This window comes from Mucor mucedo (genome assembly GCF_025094135.1).
Source record: "Mucor mucedo strain NRRL 3635 chromosome Unknown EV154scaffold_108, whole genome shotgun sequence".
Taxonomy (NCBI): Eukaryota; Fungi; Mucoromycota; class Mucoromycetes; order Mucorales; family Mucoraceae; genus Mucor; species Mucor mucedo.
Genome location: NW_026252392.1, coordinates 90,265 through 112,023, shown reverse-complemented (window position 1 = coordinate 112,023; position 21,759 = coordinate 90,265). Strand labels below are relative to the sequence as shown.

General features: G+C 37.2%; 13 protein-coding genes across 13 annotated transcripts; 6 read left to right on the top strand and 7 right to left on the bottom strand.

The window, feature by feature from the left end:
- Positions 1–64: 64 nt before the first annotated feature.
- EV154DRAFT_567650 (uncharacterized protein) lies at positions 65–3,419 on the bottom strand (the record flags this gene model as incomplete). The annotated part of the gene is made up of 4 exons (XM_051606031.1): positions 65–114; positions 577–822; positions 1,361–2,005; positions 2,063–3,419. The coding sequence occupies 4 exons, from the start codon at positions 3,417–3,419 to the stop codon at positions 65–67; spliced, it is 2,298 nt and encodes a 765-aa protein (XP_051453814.1).
- A 757-nt stretch (positions 3,420–4,176) lies between these two features.
- EV154DRAFT_18052 (guanine-1-methyltransferase-domain-containing protein) lies at positions 4,177–5,353 on the bottom strand. Its single transcript, XM_051594240.1, has 3 exons — positions 4,909–5,353; positions 4,453–4,855; positions 4,177–4,391 (listed from the first exon to the last, which is right to left on the bottom strand). Exons 1-3 carry the CDS (start codon positions 5,221–5,223, stop codon positions 4,282–4,284), a joined length of 828 nt encoding a protein of 275 aa, XP_051453813.1. The 5' UTR covers positions 5,224–5,353; the 3' UTR covers positions 4,177–4,281.
- Positions 5,354–5,363: 10 nt separating this feature from the next.
- Positions 5,364–5,850, top strand: EV154DRAFT_521350 (uncharacterized protein). The gene has a single exon (XM_051602901.1). The coding sequence runs from the start codon at positions 5,407–5,409 to the stop codon at positions 5,716–5,718; it is 312 nt and encodes a 103-aa protein (XP_051453812.1). The 5' UTR covers positions 5,364–5,406; the 3' UTR covers positions 5,719–5,850.
- Positions 5,744–6,179, bottom strand: EV154DRAFT_485149 (uncharacterized protein; the record flags this gene model as incomplete). Its single annotated transcript, XM_051598733.1, has 2 exons — positions 5,744–5,848; positions 5,913–6,179. 2 exons carry the CDS (start codon positions 6,177–6,179, stop codon positions 5,744–5,746), a joined length of 372 nt encoding a protein of 123 aa, XP_051453811.1.
- A 231-nt stretch (positions 6,180–6,410) lies between these two features.
- EV154DRAFT_485148 (PXA domain-containing protein) lies at positions 6,411–10,691 on the bottom strand (the record flags this gene model as incomplete). Its single annotated transcript, XM_051598732.1, has 6 exons — positions 6,411–6,424; positions 6,474–6,655; positions 6,716–8,973; positions 9,043–9,176; positions 9,266–9,694; positions 9,821–10,691. 6 exons carry the CDS (start codon positions 10,689–10,691, stop codon positions 6,411–6,413), a joined length of 3,888 nt encoding a protein of 1,295 aa, XP_051453810.1.
- Positions 10,692–10,852: 161 nt separating this feature from the next.
- Positions 10,853–12,029, top strand: EV154DRAFT_521325 (deoxyhypusine synthase). Its single transcript, XM_051602900.1, has 2 exons — positions 10,853–11,053; positions 11,118–12,029. The coding sequence occupies exons 1-2, from the start codon at positions 10,862–10,864 to the stop codon at positions 12,006–12,008; spliced, it is 1,083 nt and encodes a 360-aa protein (XP_051453809.1). The 5' UTR covers positions 10,853–10,861; the 3' UTR covers positions 12,009–12,029.
- Positions 12,026–12,825, bottom strand: EV154DRAFT_567645 (uncharacterized protein; the record flags this gene model as incomplete). Its single annotated transcript, XM_051606030.1, has 3 exons — positions 12,026–12,434; positions 12,544–12,694; positions 12,756–12,825. The coding sequence occupies 3 exons, from the start codon at positions 12,823–12,825 to the stop codon at positions 12,026–12,028; spliced, it is 630 nt and encodes a 209-aa protein (XP_051453808.1).
- Positions 12,826–13,377: 552 nt separating this feature from the next.
- EV154DRAFT_18019 (acyl-CoA N-acyltransferase) lies at positions 13,378–14,201 on the top strand. Its single transcript, XM_051594236.1, has one exon. The coding sequence runs from the start codon at positions 13,513–13,515 to the stop codon at positions 14,032–14,034; it is 522 nt and encodes a 173-aa protein (XP_051453807.1). The 5' UTR covers positions 13,378–13,512; the 3' UTR covers positions 14,035–14,201.
- Positions 13,984–14,997, top strand: EV154DRAFT_18029 (acyl-CoA N-acyltransferase). Its single transcript, XM_051594237.1, has one exon. The coding sequence runs from the start codon at positions 14,151–14,153 to the stop codon at positions 14,685–14,687; it is 537 nt and encodes a 178-aa protein (XP_051453806.1). The 5' UTR covers positions 13,984–14,150; the 3' UTR covers positions 14,688–14,997.
- An 801-nt stretch (positions 14,998–15,798) lies between these two features.
- EV154DRAFT_17994 (retinal pigment epithelial membrane protein-domain-containing protein) lies at positions 15,799–18,412 on the top strand. Its single transcript, XM_051594233.1, has 5 exons — positions 15,799–16,240; positions 16,315–16,800; positions 16,862–17,140; positions 17,197–17,883; positions 17,951–18,412. The coding sequence occupies exons 1-5, from the start codon at positions 15,824–15,826 to the stop codon at positions 18,221–18,223; spliced, it is 2,142 nt and encodes a 713-aa protein (XP_051453805.1). The 5' UTR covers positions 15,799–15,823; the 3' UTR covers positions 18,224–18,412.
- Positions 18,413–18,538: 126 nt separating this feature from the next.
- EV154DRAFT_521318 (glycoside hydrolase superfamily) lies at positions 18,539–19,530 on the top strand. The gene has a single exon (XM_051602899.1). The coding sequence runs from the start codon at positions 18,602–18,604 to the stop codon at positions 19,481–19,483; it is 882 nt and encodes a 293-aa protein (XP_051453804.1). The 5' UTR covers positions 18,539–18,601; the 3' UTR covers positions 19,484–19,530.
- EV154DRAFT_521316 (mitochondrial ribosomal subunit protein-domain-containing protein) lies at positions 19,512–20,451 on the bottom strand. Its single transcript, XM_051602898.1, has 3 exons — positions 20,187–20,451; positions 19,817–20,103; positions 19,512–19,752 (listed from the first exon to the last, which is right to left on the bottom strand). The coding sequence occupies exons 1-3, from the start codon at positions 20,428–20,430 to the stop codon at positions 19,582–19,584; spliced, it is 702 nt and encodes a 233-aa protein (XP_051453803.1). The 5' UTR covers positions 20,431–20,451; the 3' UTR covers positions 19,512–19,581.
- Positions 20,452–20,525: 74 nt separating this feature from the next.
- EV154DRAFT_427460 (CAP domain-containing protein) lies at positions 20,526–21,044 on the bottom strand (the record flags this gene model as incomplete). Its single annotated transcript, XM_051596360.1, has 1 exon — positions 20,526–21,044. The coding sequence occupies one exon, from the start codon at positions 21,042–21,044 to the stop codon at positions 20,526–20,528; it is 519 nt and encodes a 172-aa protein (XP_051453802.1).
- Between the last annotated feature and the right edge of the window lie 715 nt (positions 21,045–21,759).

Below are 21,759 nucleotides of genomic sequence, written 5' to 3'. Positions count from 1 at the left end.
GAATACATAATATATTTGGTTCAAGGGACAAGTACATGCCAATAAACGAAACAGAATGCTTAATTCAGTCTTCATAGTCCGCTACAGACACTTCATCGCTTAAAGAAGCTGGTTCTGAAATGAAGTTTTGATAATATGCATGATTACGATTATGCTTACCTGACGCACAAACATGTGACGTCAAACTGTTTGTTTACAAAGTGATAAAAAAAATTTGGGCGCTTTTTCTTTCTTTCTTTCTTTCTTTCTTCTTCGTGCCAAAAGTCTTCATTGGGGGCGAGTCCTTGGTGTTTGTACTTGAAGTCACACAGCACCACTTGCGCTCCAGGATAGTTGCTTCGTCAAGGTATTTCGTTATCGTGTGCCAATTTGGGGTGATTGTTGTCTAGGCACTTCTTTACTGGGTGCTTTTGGATGATTCCCAAGATGCCAGGTTTTGTGGCTTTTTTTGCTGGGATACTGGACGATTATGATTAGTTCTGGGTAACGTCGCCTTCCCCACTCGGTATATGTAGGCAACGATCTGGGGGAAATTATTTAACAAGCTACTCAAGGTGAATTCAACTTCACTTTTACCGTTTGGAGCATATTTCAGGTGCCCTAGCTTAAGAGTAGGAGCTGTCTTTTGGTGATTCGAAAGCAACATTCTACTTGCCGGTTGTGCACTCCTGAGTTTGGAAGAAATGGGTCCCTCGTCGTGTAAGTCGGAATTGGTCAATAAATAAGTGAAACCCCAAGGGGTAGAACGTTCATAGATTGAGAACATGGTGTTTTGACCTCCTTGTGGTGATACACGGGAGTCCTTTTTGCGAGCCATCAAAACTAATAAAAATTGGGTGAGTGCACACGGAGACTGACTTCCTCGCAGTTGCACTTGGGCAGTTTTCTCTTATAGAAACTGGCTAGCGAGTCTCCATTTTTTTTATAATAATAAAAACCACACTTTCGTTTCTAATGTCTGTCTTAATGTAAATGTCTTGTATTTTGCGTGATGGAGAAATGGTCTTTGGGGTCTTTGCTTGTAAATGGAGTATATTGTGAACATACCGACCATTCATGCTGCGCAAACTGATAAAGTTGGCGGGATCTTTCTTTAGAATAAACAGCTTGTAAATACAATTAAAACAACCACAACAAGGTTGTAGACTTTCTCTCTCTCAATCATTATTTTCTAATTGTACACTATCTGGGGCGAATGAATAATTATCTATCACTAGTTGAAAATCAAAGCTTAAATGTTGCATTCGTAACCCGTTTCTGAAGATGTATGTTTTCATCTTTAATCGAAAGAAAACTTTTTTTTTTTCATTTATTAATTCAGCTAATTAAAAACTATAATAATGCTGTTGATTCATAAAACCCCTATTTTTATAGTCATTGTAATTCCACGTAAAGTAATCTAAAAGTTTGCCTTTTTCAATCTCTACAAGCGCATCCTCTGAGGAATAAAAGAAAACGATATTGGTGTTCTTGCTACATTCGATTGTCAGATACGACTTAAAGATCCTTTCGTCTTCTCGGTAATCTTCAAAAAAGTCTGATATTTCTGATCCATATTCATACCGAACTTTTGGGTTATAAGCTATGAATTCATGATCTTGCACCGATCTATCTTCTTTTAAATAAAAATGAGCTGTATCACCGTCGTCATAATTTACAGTAATCCGTTCATACATTGTGTAATAATAAAGCGGAAATCTCCTTCTAACACGGTAATAGAGTGTTCTCATGTTTTCCAATGGTGTAACATCTACAGAATCATAGATCGCATCGTCTGATTGCGGCAATGGCGAAGCACCAACAACACAGCACTCAATATTTGGGAAAATCTTCGATAATCCATACATATCAGGTACATAGTCGACACATTGGATCACCTTCATCTTATCAGATATATTTCCAAACGCGTTTTTACTAGGCATATTCCAGTCGTCTGGATTAAGACTTGGGCTGATCATAATATTTTGGTCCACATCGTTCTTGTATGTGCTTTTAAAACGAAAGACTTGAAGGTTTTTACAGTGGGCTATTGTATATATTATATACTCATGCATTGACGTACTATATTCATATAACCGAATGGATAAACTGTTCACAATGTCGGGTTGAATTGCAAATGATGTGTTATCAAATAAAGCGGCTTCCTTTGTATATCGACTAGCAGTTGGTAAGCTTTGACAGGTATATCCGGAGTCTTTGGAATCATTCAAGTGAAAGTTATAACTCAAACTGGCGTCTGAATTCTTAGACATGCTATTGTCCTTCTTTTTTGAATCATAATTAGCCCTGCAGTATATTGGTTCGTGGTTTCCTTTAAACGCAGCAAGCAAGTTGAAGAAGACCGTCTGTACTGATCCTTTTGGGGTATTAAAAGTCGAGCCATACGCACTAGTTAATTCCTTCTTCTTTTTTATAATATGGTCCGAGAAAGTAAGAGTGACGACTCTAATTGTACCAAGTAGCGCTACAAGTTCTAAAGCCGTATCCAAGCCAACTTCATTTACCCAGTCATAAAGATTTAGCTTAAGTGACTCCATATGTAAACTGTCAAGTTGAGTGTAGGTGTGCATGAGATAGTTCTTTGGTATGGTTGGAACGAAAAGACGTAGATTTTTCAATGTCATATGAAACTTGTCATGATCGAAATTGTCTGGCATCTTATCAAGGAAATCGTTTTGGCTGGTGAATTCCAATGAAGCTAAATTGGAGCAAGCCTGGTGGAGATCAAATATTTCCATTTTAGGATCGTAAAAGTTGATTAAACGCAAGTGTGTTAAGGCCGGGAAATGACTTAAAAAGGTGAGTGTCTTGTCACTTTGAGAGTTCAATACCGTTACTCTATGTCTATGTTCCAATTTCAATTCAGTAATACTCGAGCGATACTTGTAACAGACGGAAAAGTACAGGTCAAGAAGTTCCTTTGTGAAAACTCGATTTGTAGTAAGCGAAATATTTTGTAGACGGCTCAAGGTGTTCGTAAGGTCTGTCGTATGAAGATACGTCAGGTAATTTTCAAAAAATTGAGTTTGAGACAAATTTATTCTTTCTACATTAGATGCGTACTCCAAAAGCTGGAGAAACTCTTCTTTTGTAAATGAGCATTTTTCAATCACGGTATATCCTCTATAATCTCGAATAGAATGGCGTCTAAATTTGTTGACACATGCGTCGGCTATCACCAGCTCTTTTATGTGAACACAGTTTTTGAAATAGTCAGCTTGCTCGCCATCTCTTTTTGCTAAATTTTGCTTTGCCAAGTATATTCTCCAATCATGCAACTGCAATGTTGTGTATTGTAATTTACGCGCTGGTAGTTCCCAAGCTTTACAAACAAGTGCACATCGAGAAATAGTTGCTTCGTCCAAACGCGACAATACATTATTTAAAAGCTCGATAGGAAGTGAGAGTATAATATTCATTAGAAATAGTAAAGAAGAACAAGAAGAAAAGTACTATCAGACGTTTCAGCCTTCCTTTATAAACTCTATTCCGTTAAGGAAAAAAAACAATGCGGGTTGCGTTCTGAGTGCTCATCTTTCCAAAAAAAAAAGAAAAAAAAAAAGGGTGTTACTGACAAATTTCTAAATCGGGTACGCGTTTTTCTATTCTTGTGCTTGTTCCAGTAGCCTGATTCATCTTGCATATCGCTCACTACAGTAGTCAGTAGTATTTTCAGATTGAATAATATCCATTGCCGTGATTTACTAAGTTACCTGATTAAAATGCACAAGATACAATGACCGCATCGAATGATTTCGATGGTTCGTGTAACGTGGCAAAATGTCATTCTTTTTTATTTTGGAATGGGATCTGTGGTTCCCGTATTTATTATGCTGGCTCCTAATGTCACCACGGAAATGTCAATCTTTTGCGGATCTTGCCGAGATGTTTTACAATTGATGGAACGCAAAGTAAAAAACTTGATGTCGCGGTGTACGCATAAACACCTGACTTTCTCACATTCAAGCGGTTTCATAAAATCAACATTATCAACTATACCCTTTACTGCAAGCTATTATTCACATAATTCCAATCACTAAAATACAGCTACTAAAGGATACACATACCGTAAGTGTATATCAATAAATAAAGTGTAGGAAGATTTTAAATCGCAAGTGAATAGCTTATGTTGTTCTGCGTGTAGCGCCATGTTGCGAGAAAGGCGTAAGTTTCACGTGCTATTCAGATCGGCGATAACAATGATAGAACATAAAGCGTTCAAATGTAAGCATTTGTCGATGACACCCAATTTAATAAAGAGGAAACTTTATTTAGAAAAGATTAAGCCTCTTCTCCTAAAGCAGGTATTACTAGTTTTCGACCTGGAATAACCTCGAGAAAGGCCTTTTTCCAGTCCTTGTATTCTAACCATTTCAACATGATTTCACACACTATTTTCAAGAATATCAATTTCTGCACACAAAAGATCGACATAAATATATATATATATACCTTGGTTGACTGTTAAGACTTTTCTGGTAGACATTTGGATATACTCGCCAATGGGTAAACGGGCTGTTTGAATTCCTTGTCCCATAGCTTTATTTTGACAGAGACTTTTGTATCTGTTTTTATCCACGATAGCACCAATGATATAATGCTTGCCTTGTTCTAATTCCTGGATGACGTTATCTGAATCTGCTGAGAGATACACGAGATCATTGTGATCAAAGTTGTCTAAATAGGAATTTGGTAAGACGGTTACATTTTTCCAAGAAGACCAACTAGGCAATTTTTCATTCAAGGGAGCTGTCAATGACGCATCCACCGAGGATAAGCAGAATTTCATGGATTTAGGTGCGATTTTGTTTTTACCGTAGGCGTAACCTATTTGATTGATCAACGAGTATAGTTCCTGGTTATATTAATTACAAAAAAAGAAGGTAAGGCATGTAAAAAATAAAAAACCTTTTCTTCCATCAAGTCATTGAATGCACAATCCATAATGAGACCAATATTTGTTAATTCACTCAAGAAAGCCAGCTTCTTTTTGGTGGGGGTAGGCTCAATGAGACCTTGTTCGATCTTTTGACGTTTTTCAGACCGTTTTTCAGACCGTTTCAGCTTCGTCTTTTCTCTTAGAGCCAGACGTTTTTCGTCTTTGGTGGCTTCCCATAGGTCGTGCTTTAGTAGCTTTTTAATGGCTCTTTTCGAGAGGTTTTCAAACCTAGGATCGGAAGGGTTGTATTCTAAACCGTTATAATTACAAATGGCAGGCTCCATGGAATGTTCGGATCAAGACCAAAGTTTCTTTTTTATTTTGTTGCTCAGCATTTATTAGGAACTAACAGAGAGGACCAATAAAAATGAAAGATCGAGAAGGGTATAAAACGCTGGGTCGGCAACATTTTAAAATAAAACTTGTTTCCTTTTCCCTTATCTTTTTCAAAAAAAAAAAAAAAAAAAATGTTTGTTTTCTATAATATTATCTGGATTATTTGTATAGCATTGCTATTCGCTTCATTTTTCATGTTATTAAAGAAACGAAGAGCAAGAAATCTAATGAATCAACCCGGAAATTATGCAACGAATAATCCTAATTTTGTGGTGGACATGAATGGACAACATAATTATCCACCACCACAAAGCTACGCACCTCCTCCTCCTCCTCCTCCCACAAATCAATACCCAGTACCCACTACAAGCTCTGGTCTTGAACCTCCACCACCTTCATACCAAGATTATTCTAAAGATCATCGTGTTCCTCACTTGCAATAAATGTTTATTCCCCCTCGTCTCTTTTCTATTTACTACTACTACTACTGCCATCATTACCACTAGCACTTCCACTAGGTGGTTCTTGGCCAAATTTTAAAACGTACAGCTTGTGTTTGATAGCGTGCAAACTCTGTAAACGTATACAAATAATTTAAATAAATCGCTATTTCTTTGCAATCCATGTATTTATTTACCTCGTCCAAAATATAATTGTCACATTGATAACACCAGACGGATAAATCACTAAAGCTGATACATACACAATGATCCGTTTCATCCACATGTTTCTTCATATGTCCCTTACAATATCTAGAGCAATACACGGCTTTACAGTGTAGACAGTGCCAGTTCTCGGTTGTGTCATCGCACGACTGACATGGCTTGTGCAAGTAATCTACCTCATCCACCACGTAAGCAGGTACATGGGGACAGTCTGTGATGGGCGTAACGGCGAATCCCATAGTTTCAATCAAGTAAAAAGAAAATAAAAAAGCAACAGAAAAAAAAAGATTTATACAAGGTTACGTCATTTTTATTTCGTTGATCAATTCAGGAAATAAAGCGTACACAATTTCATCTAATAAAGAGTAAACCAAGTCTTGATTTAAGCGTTTGTTTTGAAGTACAGTAAATAATCTTCGAGCTCCTTTTCGTGCATTCTGTCTGCCCACCATATTGCCAAGCAAATCTTTTTATAAAGGAAAATCTATTATTAGAAAATTGCCCACATTTATAAAAAAGCAGTTTTATATTACCCGGCAGCCATGTTGAGAGTTTACGGTTGGCTTCTTCTCTTGTATGCACTTTTTCTTCTACTTTGCGAGCTGGTTTAAATGTCAGTGGTCCTCCATTCGGCCATAAGCTATCCGTGATTTTGTTGATGTAAAATACCACCATGGAAGTAGAGCCCAAGTACTTTAGTACTTCGCGCAGTTTTCTAAATTTTTTCATCAGTAAAAAAACAAGGCACGCGTTTAAATATAAAATGATATTTCACCTTTCAATGGTGCCTTCCAAAATTTGTTGTAAAATAATCACAACTGCTTGTCTTCTTAACCAATTCGTTTTATCCTTAAGTTCAAACATTTCAATAAATAAATCACAGAGCGGTTCAGTAAATCGTGTAATGCCTTCTGCTTTTAACGAATCTGGTAAATCCGTAGCAGATGATAAAGTCGTTGAATCCGCTAATTTCGTGTTACTACGAGAGCTGCTAGAGCTAGCAGGAGGACTACCTGACTGATCATGCGAAAATTCCATCACTTGCTCACCCAGGCGTTGTGTAATCAGATCCAGCATAGAGGGACCAATCAAAATATCATCAATACCCGCAGCCACTGTTTTATAAATATGTCGCATAAATCCCTTGTTCTGTTTTTCATCGTTTGACATGGGACCGCCTGCCGCAGCAATTGATTTCTGAAGATTTTGAATAGATGGTGAAGTCAATGAATGCAACGAGCTGCTTGAACTGGAAGTAGGCATAGGAGGTGCACTTGTAAATAAACCAAATGACCAATCCGTATCTGGTGCAGGAACATAAACATTTTGTTGTGACAAGAACGACTTAAATTCTTGACTTTGACAGATATCACGGTCTTCAATTAGGCGACGTAAATACTTTTCCAAACTAATTCTACGGGTTTCCACAAACGGTTTTTGAAGCTTCAGGAGGGGCCATTTACCTGGGAATTCAATGAGTTTAACAATAGGAAAAATTTCTTTCAGCTTTTGATGTAAAGCAAAGAACTCGCTGTATCTTCGTGTAACAATCCAACCTGATGCATAATTCCCATCAAACCCCAATTGCTGAATTTCAATCACGTAAAGAGCAAAATCCCCATTTTTATCAGATCCGATGGTCGCATCCGTAATATTCAATTGAGATCGTTTAGGCGTTAAAACGTTCTCGGATTCTTGTAATTCATACTGACATTTCTGATAATTGATTTGTTGAATTTCCTGTCGAAACATACTTTTACTTATTTTTAAAATACGTAATTCTTCAAATTTATGCTGCATTTCGGCTTTTGTTATCAATGCATCTACAATCGCTTCTTGCGCAATGAGCTTCTCGACTTCTTCATTCAATTTTTCGATTTTGTGTGCCAGCATCAGATCTCCGGGTGGAGCGAAATGCACATTGGCTAATTCGCTCGAGGTATCGGGAGAAGCAGACATTTTAGTAGGAATTGCCGTGTCCAATGTATCATGTTCAATCTCTGAAATAGTATTGGTGCCACCCGACGATGTCCAGGATGGTAAAGGAAATGCATTCTCTACAGGAACAGCTGTGGTTGATTTGACGCCTTTGGCCCCACAGAGCAATAAAGCGGAAGAAGAGCTTGTGGGTTTGGGTGCTCTAGCTGGTTCGGGTTCGGGTTCGGGTATATCTACTATCTCTTCATGATTATTTCCATCCAAAATGGATCGTAATTCTGCTTCCACTGCATCCACTGTGTTACTTCTAACCAACCTATTTCTCTTGGGTAATTCTTCATTCTCCTCTTCCTCATCTTCGGTTTCATCTATTGACTTGATTGAGTTTGGCACTGAGCTACTTGTACCAATTTCTTCTGTATTTGTCCATTGAAATATGTTTGAAAATGAAGTGAGTTTGGAGGTAGAATCCGAAAGTGCTCGTTGATGACCTCTTGGCCTTGACGAGTGTAGACTTGGAGTAGGTGATTCTGTCTTGACGGGCGCAAAATGAATGGATTCCTGAATAGAAGCAGGTCTTCTTTCTTCAGGGATCATGGATGGAGCTGAAGCCAAAAACTTAAAATAAAGATCCGACCGTTTAAAATAAGGATAATGTTCCTTTTCAATCTCCCAAAAAACATGTTGTTGGATTCGATAAAGACGTGACCCTAATTCTCGTATACTGTTAGAGAATGCTTCTCCTTCTTTAGCTTCTTGTGCTGCATCGATTGCGCTTAAAAGATCGGTGTAAATTTGATCTAGCACATGAAGTCTATGAGGTGCTGTATCTGTGAAGTACATATCATTTACCATCTTGACATCCTGTAAAAATGTTTCCTGTTCCTGAGGGGTGATGACATCGGTACTATGAAAGCCCTCTACTATTAGCCAAAATTGAAGTTTTACCATATCGCCTCTTCGATCCATAAATTCCATGAAATAGGATAATCCTGATGAGTTCGTTAAGATGTCTCTGAGCGTATATCCAATACTGGATGGTATTGTACTCTGTTTTCTTGATCCAACACCGAACAACTGGGAAGTGGATTTTCGCTATTGTGTGCGAGTGAGTTAGTGGGACGATGTAACATGTGATAGAACTAGAAAAAGAGGATGACTTACGAAATCAAACTGTTCACCTGATAACGTACTAATTCTTTTATCGACTCTCTTCTTTGCTGTACTGAGACGATTGATATAGACAATAATATCTTCTACCTTTTCACCATCCATGACTTCCTCAGGATCACGATCCGCTATTCCATGTGTTAAAAAAAAAGGGTGATCCTGGATTGACCACGAAGACACGCACACACTCTCACACACAAACACGCGTTATCCTTACCTATCTGTGCCTTCTTTTTCCGAATTTGGGTCACAATATCATTTCTCACGCGTTTTAAATCCAACAAATTCTTTTCCTCTCCAATCCCTTTTAAAAAATCTTGATATGTTTTTCTACCCAAGCCAAAACCATAAGGTTTCTTCTTGGATGAACGATGCTGATCTCCTTCATCATCCCAATCATCCGTAGACACACCCGTTCCCAAAAATGCTGAAGAAAATTGAGTCTTTGGTCCCATTTTCATACGCTTGTTCACGGGTTCACTCTTGGATTTGTTGAAGACATTCATGACTTCTTCTGTATCGATATCAGCGGTTGAATGACGATTTAGAACCTCACGTAATTGACGCACCATTTTCCTATACAATAAAAAAAGTTGAGAAGGTAAAGGATCGAATGGGTTTCCTGATTTACTCTGAATGTACGTTACTGTTCAATAATGGCTTTTCCCAACTATAGATAAAAAGAAAGAAAGAAAAAAAAGAGGGGAGAAGAAAGGATGAGCAACATTCAAAAAGAAATTGACATAATAATATATGCATGAAAAATATATACAAACATAAGCATCTATTGTTTGATTCCAAAAATCAGGATCGGCCAACATATCAATGACAGGTTGCAGTACTGAATTGGAAACGATTTCACGTATCACCACACGAACGGGACCACTTTGTAATTCCTTTTGTTCAATAATGTAAGGTAGCACGCGTTCGATCATCTGTCTGAGATAAGCAATTTCTGTAGGTTTTGTTGTTACAGCAGCAGTAGTTAATGCACCATGCAATTTACCATGTCGAAAACGAGAAGCTAGCAAAAGATCCAGTTCATCCGACTGCGTGACTGATCTCTCCAATGATTTACCACGCAAGGATGTTTCGGCTGTATGAAATTCAGAGATATGTGAAGTGATCTTGGGTACAATCTTATTCAAGACGACCAATAATAAATCGGTATTTTGCAATCGTTTGGTCAGTTCCACGGTGGCAGAGCGTATAATCACATCCACTGCAAAAGGAAAAGACTGTTCGGATATCTGGCCAGTGATCTTGACAAACCATGATTGAATAAAGTCTCGAAGTAAAAATTGTTGCAATGTATCAAACGACGCTTGAATCTCGCTGTTGTCACTGATGACCTGTTTACGTTTGGTGTTGTCTAACATGCGTTGTTTTTCGAGCCGTGGCCAGAGTGTTTTATGTGTAAACCGTAAGGGTTTGAAACTATCGTTTTTTCGTTTGCCGTGCGGAGACACAAAATATTGAAGGTAAATGAAGGATACAATCGTGTTAAGTAGAAGTAACGACATTAGACTAGCAAACGGTACAGTCAATGCCCAGATAAATAAGCTCTTGTTCCATCCTATTTTAAGCTGTATTGATAAAAAGCATATTATAACAATACAGACAACTTTTTTAAAGGGAGTCATTGTTAACGAACCACGATAATAATAAAAAAAGGGGAAAAATAAAATAAAAACGAGTGTTTCGAATGGGGAGAGACAAACAGCAAACTCAGATAGTTTATGTGACAGGCATATAAATAAAATATACAAAAAAAAAAAAACTTTCTTTTTCTTTAAACCCTTCATTTATTAAAATGTCAGATCAACCTACGGGAGCATTAGACGCTGTGTTTGTAGAATCGGTTGAAATGCCCGAAGGTTCTGTCCTTATTCAAGGTCCCGACTTTAACAAGAAGCTGTCTCTTTCCCAGTTATTGGGAGCTTATAAACAAATTGGTTACCAAGGCAGCAGTCTCGGCGAGTCTATTGAGATTATCAAGGAAATGGTATGTAGTGTGTATAAGCATGTGGGGGACCCCCTATTAATAATACTAAAGCATGCATAATCAGAGAAAATGGCGCTTGTCGGACGACCCTATTGATGCGGATGAGGCTAAGGATTTCCTTGACCCAGAAATTCGTAAAGAAACCAAGTGTAAAATCTTTTTAGGATATACGTCTAACCTTGTATCTTCTGGATTACGTGAGATTATTCGATTCCTTGCACAGCACAAGATGGTGGATGTGATTGTTGCTACAGCTGGTGGCGTGGAAGAGGATTTCATCAAATGTCTTGCACCCACATACCTTGGAGATTTTGCTTTGGATGGTAAAGACCTTCGTAAAAAGGGTCTGAATCGTATTGGAAACTTATTGGTGCCCAACAATAATTACTGTAAATTCGAAGATTGGATTATTCCTATTTTAGATGCCATGTTGGCAGAACAAAAGGCTGAGAATAAGATTTGGACGCCTTCTACCATGATTCATCGTTTAGGCAATGAAATCAAGGATGAATCTAGTATCTATTACTGGACTTCAAAGAACAACATTCCTGTCTTTTGTCCTGCCATCACAGATGGATCCTTGGGTGATATGATTTATTTCCATTCGTATAAAAACCCAGGCTTGATTGTGGATATTGCTGCAGATATCAGAGCCATGAACAACGAAGCTGTCTTTGCCAAAAAGACAGGTATGATCATTTTGGGAGGTGGTATTATTAAGCATCATATCTGTAACGCCAATTTAATGAGAAATGGTGCGGATTATGCTGTCTATATTAACACAGGTCAAGAATTTGATGGTAGTGATGCAGGTGCTCGTCCTGATGAAGCCGTTTCTTGGGGTAAAATTAGATTAAATAGTAAATCCTGTAAAGTCTATGCAGACGCAACCATTGTCTTCCCACTTATCGTAGCAGAAACATTTGCTAAAGAATTGCATCAAGAAGAACAATAAATATATTATATTTTATTTCAATCCTCGTCTTCATTATTATAGCCTCTTTTAACTAATGCATCCAACAAGACTCGTCTTTCCGTACGTAATCTCTTTAATTTCTTTTCGGTTGTGGCCCATTCATCACACAACATTTCATTCTCCCGTAATATATAATTTAGTTGAGCTTTCGCTAGCTTATATTGATCCATCATGCTGTCCTTTTTGACCTTGTTTTTGATATGTGTGACTCTAGGTTGTATAACTTCGCGTTCTAATAAAAGTGGCAACTCTTCTAAATCGTCAGAATCGTCAGAGAGTTGATCATTGTAACGTTGTTGTAGTTCTTGCAGCTTGCGCTTCTTTTTTATTGACGCAGGCACTTTTTTCTCAAGTTGTTCGTGGTCTAACTTTGCATGTCGATCTAATCCTTCCATGTTTGAAAATCTGTGTTTGTGAAATAAAAGAGAAAAGAGAATAAATTATGATAAAAAAAAAATTTAAACACACAGCTTTTTTTTTTTTTTTTTTTTTTTTTTTTTTTTTTTTTTTTTACGTTTTGTGACAGTGTCCACATTCAAAAGGACTTTCGCCTGTATGTAAATGTAAATGGTTGGCAAAAGAAAACCGACTATGCCAAACAATATTCTTTCGATGGCAATCGTCCCACTGACATTTGTATTCAGCCTTTTTCCAACCAATATGTTCTAACTCAAAATAACTGTCAGTTACAAGTGCGTCTACTCTTTCTCTTTCTCTTTATTTTACCTTTGGATAAATGCAAAGAGAGTTCGGATGCAGGTAACAAACAATGATTCCACAAGCAGACGTTAGACATTAGAAGAAAAGGGACACAATTATGCAGTTGCTTTTCTTGCTGAATATAAATAAATATGAAACGTCACGGTTGCATTTACAAGTACCTTCCTTCCCCTCTATTCCTGCCCTTCTTTTTCACACATGACCCTCATCTTTGTCACGTTCATGTAAGATTACTCTTTTTTATGTCAGAGCTAATTACTATTCTTTTCTTAGGGTTCCAGTGGATAGGGTAAAGGCTTATAAAATAAAAAGCTGAGCCATAATTAAGAGCAACTCGGTGTTCTTTGCAGGAATTATGTTTTGTCTTTGTATCATCATGCAGTGTAATACAAAATAGCAATAGGCCGACCCTCTTTGATAGCAGTAGATTGGCAGCCTGAGGCATATATAGCATATTTCCTGAACAAAATCTTTGACTGAGAGCGATAAACATTACTGACAATGTCACAAAGTTTTACAGGTCTTATCATGCAACCATGGTAACTCTTTGGAGGAAATGGTTTTAGGAAGTGTGATGTAGTAAAAAAAGGCTGTAGATATTCTACGTGCATGAATTTACATGAGTACACTCGAAGGAAGGGCGTTCAATATTCACTTTTTGTCAATTTGTGATACGGTTTCCATTCTGGGGTTCAATGTTCCAGAAAGAAAAAGAAAAAAAGATCGCTCAGGCAAAATTTCCCCCCTCACTGCTTACTAAAAGATGACAGCATCTTCTTTTATAGTAGTTCGACCAGTACTATGCGAGGACACACGATATAACTCCAAAGTTTGGGAAATGATAAATGCGGCTTATAGATCCTCTGAAAGCTGGACAACGGATGTCAAGATTGTAAGCATTCCTCGCATCAGCCTGGACGAACTCAATGAAACAGTCTTAAATAGTGGAAAAGAAAATGTTCTAATGTATGCTTTCGATGAAGAGAATGTTGCAGGTTGCATTTTGATTAAAAAAGACGGTACGTTATCCTTGTTGGCCGTTTCTCCATCGTACCAGTCTCGGGGCATTGGTGGTTTGTTAATCAAAGAATCCCTTGACTACATGAAGTCTGTATTGTGCATGAAACTTGCTATTATACATGTATTCCAATGTAGACCAGAGTTAATAGCATGGTATCAACGACTTGGCTTCGAGGATGATGGTGAAGTAATGCCCTTCCCTTTTAAGAATATTTTACTTGTGGATGAAGCACCATTGGTGGTTCTGAAGAATAAACTATTTTAATTGGTCGTGGGGTATTCATCTTCAGGTATAAAAAGTATTGGCCATTTAGATATTGGGATTAGATTATCTTTTTTCTTTTTTTCTTTTTCTTCAAAATTCTCAAATCTATAATAAAAATGGTTCAGGCACCAATTACGGTCCGTTTGGTAGAATTAAATGACGTGAAGCATGCTGCTACTGCAACTGCTGTGGTTAACAACGCTTACAGAGCCGAAGGTGGATGGACTACGGAAAAAGATATTGTCGGTGGACAACGTTGTACCGAAAAAGATATGACAGAATTTATCAAAGAGAGTGGAAAGCCCAACACCCTTTTATTTGCTTTTGAAGGCGATGTTGTTGTTGGGACTGTACAAATCCAACCTTCTCATGAATCCCCTAAAGAGGCTGAGGTTGGTCTCTTTTCTGTCTCACCTTTACATCAATCCCGTGGTATCGGAGGTAAGCTTGTTCGTCAAGCTTTGTCCGAAATGTCGGTCTTGGGTTTTGATACCGCTGTCATGCATGTATTAGAAAACAGACCTGAACTTCTTTCATGGTATAAAAAGTTGGGTTTCTTAGAAACTGGTGAACGTATTCCTTTTGTTTGGCCTGAAATGTTGAAGATTAAGGATATTCACTTCTTAACATTGAAAAAACCACTTGAAAAGTAATTTAGAGCCCTCTCCAACCCCCGCAACCCCTGCCAAAAAAAAAAAAAAAAGAAACCATGGCAACCATAGACTTTTTACCCTCTATCGCCCTCATTAAGGCTAATAATAAATAATTAATAATGTTGGTTACAGATCTATTTCACTGAATGTCATGTGTTTTATTGCTGATTCATCGAGCACCTTTTTAGTAATCAGTATAATCGTATACGGTGAATATAAACTAATTGTTTAGGTTCAATACTTTATATTGGAAGGACTACTTTGACAACCCCGATCCTTCATTGGGCCATACAATGGGGTAGTATGTCACACAAGGAAGGAAAGGAAATCATGCATTTATGCACTGCAGAAGCCAAATTACTTTACCGAGTATTACAATTCTTAAACTATTGGGCTTTATGAGTGTAACTTCGAGCTATGCATTTTCTCTATTTATAATTAATTGATCGTCATAAGCATTCATTAAGGGTAATTATACCCACCTTGGACAAGAGCGAAGTTTTTTTTAGGTTGATCTACACTTCATTTTCCAAAACAAGAAATACAGGTTCTTAAAAGTTACTCGAGCATTTACGCACTGGCTAGCGAAGCATGTATATTGAAATATGCTTTACGCAGAGATTGATATGCATGTCGATCTTTTTTTATTTTTACCAGAGTAAAAAATGCCTCCCTGTGATGCTTTAAATGAAAACAAATCGATCAAGTCAAGAGTAGAGAATTTAAAGGATGTTTTCATATTATGATATCAGCCTTATCTAGCTATTAAAAAGAGTCGTGTTTTTAAGCTTTTGTATGACCAAAACGTAGAATTGTACTTCAGCTGTCTCCTCCCCCCCCCCCTTTTTTTTTTGGCTGTTGTTCTGGTGGTGGTGGTAAATAAAGAAAAATAAAACGAATGTTGATCAAGATATGGTTTGAGTGACTTTTACAGACAAACTTAGAGGAATCACAGCAGTTAAATGGGTGTTGGGGGAAAAGTAACAGTTTGTGTTAATCCTTTCATACCCGCTGATTGGGCGTAGAAACCCTTCATTTCCTTTTGAAGTTGGCACTATTTTTAAATTTTTGGTAAATAACCCCGTCGCTTCTTAATTTCTCTATATCTTTCTTCTTTTGTTTCTTCAACATTAACCATGACTGACTTAAAGAAGGAAAATACAAAGCCTCTAATTGACACAGAAGAGTCCGAAGAAGAGATTAGCCTAGTTTCATCTGAAGCAGAGGTTACCAGTAGCAACACAACCGCTACCTTAAACCCAGACATTAACGCGGAATGGGATGAACCAACCACGAAGAAAGAGCACCCTTTAGCTGCAGCGATTGTTGTCGAAGACTATGATAGTGATCCCTGGGCTCAACCAGAAAATGCCTTATTAGCTCATGAGGAAGAGGAAGAGGATGAAGACGAGCAAGATCTAGTTATGAAGCAACCACCAGCACAATCTGCAGAGGCTCCTTCAGTTGCTACCACAACTGTGTTTGATGCAGTCGATCACCTTCACGAGCCTATTGCGAGACAGGAAGAAGATCAAGATACGTCGGCTGTAAAGGTAATTCACTCTATATTTTTGTACCTATTTTAAAGTTTTTTTTCTTAAATCCTAACAACGTCGTCATTTCGTAGGGCTTTCAAAATTTCGAAGACACTGATAAAATTGATGACCTAAAAGTGTCTGGAGAACTTCCGGACTGGTTGACTGGTGAACATTTTACCGTTGGGCCTGGAACATTTAGCATCAAATATAGCCGTAAAGTAGAGATAGATGGATTACTTCAAAACTCTACAGCAGTCTATTCGTTCGGTCATTGGTTTGATGCATTACCCTTAGTGAACCGTTTCGACTTGAATGGGTCTAGAAACTCAATTACTTACCGTAACAAATTAACCAGCAAACGGTTAATTGAAAAGATCCGTGATCATCATGGCTATGCTCCTCCTCATCCTGCCGGTCTTTTCATGTCAAACACAAACCAAACTGTTTTATCAAAAATCTTGAACAATTCTTCAAAGCCAAATAAGAAGCCTGATGCAGAACCTTGTGGTGCACGTATTCTAACAAGTATACCTGGATTAGAAGGAAGACTATTAACACAAAATTATGCCAATCATGTAAGTTTTCTAAATGATTGTTCAACTTTAAATTTTATTCTTATATACATACATATCCCAGATCCAAGAATTAGATCCATTTGATTTGAAACCCACTCGTTTATTAACTTGGAGCGACATCAACCCTTTGTTTAAGGGAACTAGCTCTTGTCCTAACGGCCAATACGACTCACGAACTGGAGAATATATCAACTTTACATTGGAAGTTGGGTATCAATCGGTCAAGTATAACTTCTTTTCGATTAGTGATAAAAATCCAAAGGGTTCCATCATCGCATCCATTACTGCTCCTATGGCCTATGTAAACACATTCTCCATCACACCGAAATACATCATTTTTGTAAGTGTATTTACTATGATTACTGCTCTTTTAATAATATTAACACTACGAGGCAGGTAATTTGTCCTATTCTTGCAAATGCCGGCGGAGTTAAATTCAACTGGAATGAAAGCATCATGGATTCATTCTCTTTTAGAGCCACTGAACCTACATTATTTTATGTCATTTCAAGAGAGAAGGGAGATGTTATTGCAACCTACCGATCTGATCCTTGTTTTGTATTTAATCATATCAATGCATTTGAGATGGATGGAAGTGACACAGTGTATATTGACATGATTTGCTACCCTGATGACACCATTGCACGTCAATTGACAACTGAATTTTTGCGTAACCCAAATAACATGAAGCCATCACGATTAATGGCCTCCGAAGTCAGAAGATATCAATTGGCGAATATCCAAGAAGAGAATTTATGCTACTTGACCAACAATTCTTTGATTCCTTCAAAAAACAGTGTTTCGACTCGCATTTCTTCGGTGTTTGGATACTTCAAAAAGAATACGCCTGCAGTATCGGATAGTCTAGAATATGGTGATAATGGTAATTATGTCGCACATGCCAACAAATGGTATTCCTGGATGCCCGTCGCCTCATTTGATAAAAGAGCCCAACCTTCTATTGAGCTACCTCAAATCAATCCTAAATTTAAAATGTATAAGCATACCATCATGTATGGCCTTGGCTTTTCTGCATCTAGTTCGTTAAAGGATGGTGCTATTTGGGATAGTATTGTAAAAATTGTAAGTATAAAAATGACGCGATAATTATGTGTGTGCGTGTGCTAACAAAATGATTTAATAATAATAGGATGAGGATAAAAAACATGTTGTAGCCTCTTGGCATCAAGATTTCTGCTACCCCAGTGAAGCATTGTTTGTACCAAGACCTTCTATTGGGCCCGAAGATGAAGTTGGCGAGGATGAAGGTGTTCTTATTAGTATTGTGATGAATTCTCAGAAGGCTACATCCTTTATCCTTATCCTGGATGCAGGTTCCTTAAAGGTGTTGGCTACTGCAGATCTTGAAAGACTTGTGCCACTCAGTTTTGCTCACGGGTCTTGTAGACTAAGAGAAAATTAATCTCGTAGATTTTCAATACATGTCGCTTTTCATTATTTTATCCCGTCATTATCCTCGTTGCCATTTACATACATAAAAAAAAAAAAGATAACTGCTGCGTTTGCTTGTTTTTAGCTTTTCGTGTAATCTAAGAGACAGATGATTCTAGCAATACCAAAAAAAACTTCTAGAAATTATTAAAAGATCCTTTTTTGGTAAATCATAATTTATATGCCAAGGGTAATTTCTAAAACGTTGCGACTTAAGAACCTACACTAACTAGCCTGATTTTTGCGGTTTCGGGTACATTTATAGACGAGCTTATAAAATAAAGGCTTTTTTTTTGGCTGGGTACCCAAAAGGAATATTTTATTTTCTTTAACAATACAAAAAAAAAAGATGTTGAAGAAATTAGTATTGTTACTTACTGTTGGTATTTCCACCCTGGTGACAGCCGCCACACCTGGTACATATTTCTATGGCCTCAACTATGGAATTAATCCAAACGCTTGTCCAAGCTATGAGCAGATCAAAGGGGATTTTGAAAAGATACAACTGTACACAAACCGAGTACGTACATTCTCAATGTCTGTTTGTAACCAAGGAGCGCTAGCTTTACAAGCTGCTAATGAATTGGGCATGAATATTTATTTGGGAATGTGGATTGATACACCAGCTACTTTTGAATCTGAAATGGCCGCCTTGACAAATGTGATGCAAAGTGGAGCTTCTTTTGATAAGGTGGATGCTATTATTGTTGGATCTGAGGTTCTCTATCGTAAAGATACTGATGAGAATACATTGGCCGACTACATCAAGAAAGTGGGACAATTAGTTCGACCCAAGGGTATTCAAGTAACTACAGCGGATGTCTACTACGAGTTCCCACCTGTTGTTGTAGCTGAATTGGATTTCTTGATGATGAACGCATTCCCTTACTGGGAAGGAGTCACTGTCGAGAATGGTGCCACTACTTTAATTGAACACTTTAACTCTGCAGTTCTAGGTAAATCTTTAGGAAAGCCCGTACGTATATCCGAAACAGGATGGCCTTCTAGTGGACCTAACTTTGGTGCTTCCATTGCGTCTCCCGAAAATGAAAAGTTATACTTGTCCAATGCTTTATGTCTTACCCGTAAGAATAACATTGACATGATCTATTTCTCTGCTTTTGATGAGCCTTACAAAGCTGGTGTTGAAGCACATTGGGGTATTATGAATCCTGATGGCACTTTAAAAACCGATCTGTCTACTTCATTATTCGCAAATCCAACTTGTTAAAAAGGATAAAAAATAAAAATACACCCTCTTTTTTCAAAAAAATATATATTTTTATTTTGTACAAATGCGTGTCTTGATATTGCAATATTCTAAGTGATTCAAACTGTCTTTTCTTCCTTCTTAGCGACGGCATCGAGTAATTCGTCAATGACTTGAGTTTCGATGACGGTTTCTTTGACAGGTGCTTTAATCCATTCTTTGGGGAATTCTAATCTTTGCTTGGGCTTTGGTAAATCAAGAGGAATATCGGCAAAAGTATCCTTGGTGTCCTACACAGAAGAAGAAAAAAATGTCAAAATTTGACAGAACACAGTGCAGGTTATTTCTTTTTACCTTTGCTTCGACAATCAACTTGTTTAAAACATCGAGTAAATATTTCTTGTTTTGTTTGCGGTGAGGGAATCTTTCACTTGACATGACTAATTCTTCGGTGTTTACGTTATATCTTGGTCCACTCAATAATAAAAATTTATGCTTTTCAGTAGCACTTAATTTTAAATCAGACACCTTGACGTTTAAAACGGCTTTCTTCTCTACAGGATGTCCTTCTCCAACATAGGTATGTGACTTGATTCTTAAAATTTGATCGGATGTAGGTGCTTCAAAAGGTTTAGCGAAAGCTATTTTTTAAAGAAAAAAAAAACAGAAACCAGGGGGTGTTAATTAGTTTAAAAGAAAGAACGTCAATTTCTACAAGAATTACCATTCAATTTAGGTAATTCGAATTCAGTCTTTCTTAAATATTGACGAACTTCTCTAATGTTTTCAAAGAGACTGTGACCGATGGTGGTTTGGTCATCGAAATCAAACTTTGGCATAAATTCGACATCGAATTTCTTTTCTGCTTTTCTACGTTGAACTCCGGTACCTTGACGACCTGCAAGAGCAACAGAAGTGGTTGAAAATTGTCTGGCGGCAGTGCCCTTGTTCACAACTTGTCTCAACATGATTTTCTTAGAAGAAGAGTAATTATTTTTTTTGTATTTTTTATTTTTTGACTGGGGCCAAAAAAAAAAATGTCAGTTTTTACGTGACTACGATTTTATTTTGTAGTAGCTACATTGCTTTCATACTCTTTTTCATCAAGTATTAAATGTATAGGTATGCTAGGTGAGTATAAACAGCGATATAATGTACCGCTAGGGCACTCTTGAGAAGCACAACCAATTCGTTCAGTATCTTTCCAAACCATCGTGATAAACGTTGCTGCAGCATCTGTATAACCTGGATGATCATAGTCGTAATATTCGTTACCCTTATACCAAGCATTGATTGTCTGATTCCAGTTTTTAAAGCCGCTTGCTACATTGTCAATTGCTATAAGATTTAAGAATCCGCTGATATCACTTTTGCTGTTAAAATCGCATTTCTTAACGTATTGTTTCGATTGGAAAGCCAAAGTAGTGTCCCATTTTAGAGCGGATGTATCTTTATGGTTTTGTCGAAGCTTCTTATGAAGTGCAATGATTATATTGCGCTGCTCAATAGAGTTATCTACTTCTGAAGCTGCTACGCAATAGACAACAAAAACCAAAAACAAAATTGAAAATGAATAAAGCATTATGAGAAGAGAAAGATAATCTCTTAATATTCTTCCAGGAAAATTCTTATATAATGTTACTAGACCTAATGATTTATACGGTAGTACCAAACAGGAACATTTAGTATAAAAGTGTGCCACCTGGAACAAAAAAGTTTTCTACCTTTATTTTGGGCTCTCGATTTACCTTTTTAGTACATTTGGGGCTATAAAAACAGTGTACCCAAAGCTAAAATCAGGCACGTTGATGCTATTCTTTTTCCATTATGTGATCAATGTCCGACCCCAGATAATTGCACTAAAATATTACAGCTTTTAGTTTAAAATTAAGACCATTGTTAAAAAATGGTTAATTAAATTTGAGATGCCATGGTGTCTAAATTGTCTGAAAATGTAATAACGTAAAATATAAAAAGATATATGCTGAATACAAGATAGTGTCCCAATTTTTTAAAAAGTCATGAGCCAAAAACTCTATTTCATGCTGATTGCTGCTCGTACGCTCTTACTGCTCAATGAGAAGGGATTGTAGTCCCATTGTAAAATTGAACATGTGACTCAAATGTTTCTTTTTCTAATGATTATCTTTGAATTATATACTGATAATGATATACCCCCCCCCCCCCATTTGTAATATAAAAAACATGTATATAATCTAACCTCTGTACGAAGATTTTCATTCTAAGAGTGCATAGTATTGACCCCATAATGAACAAGCTTAAATGTATATGTTTTT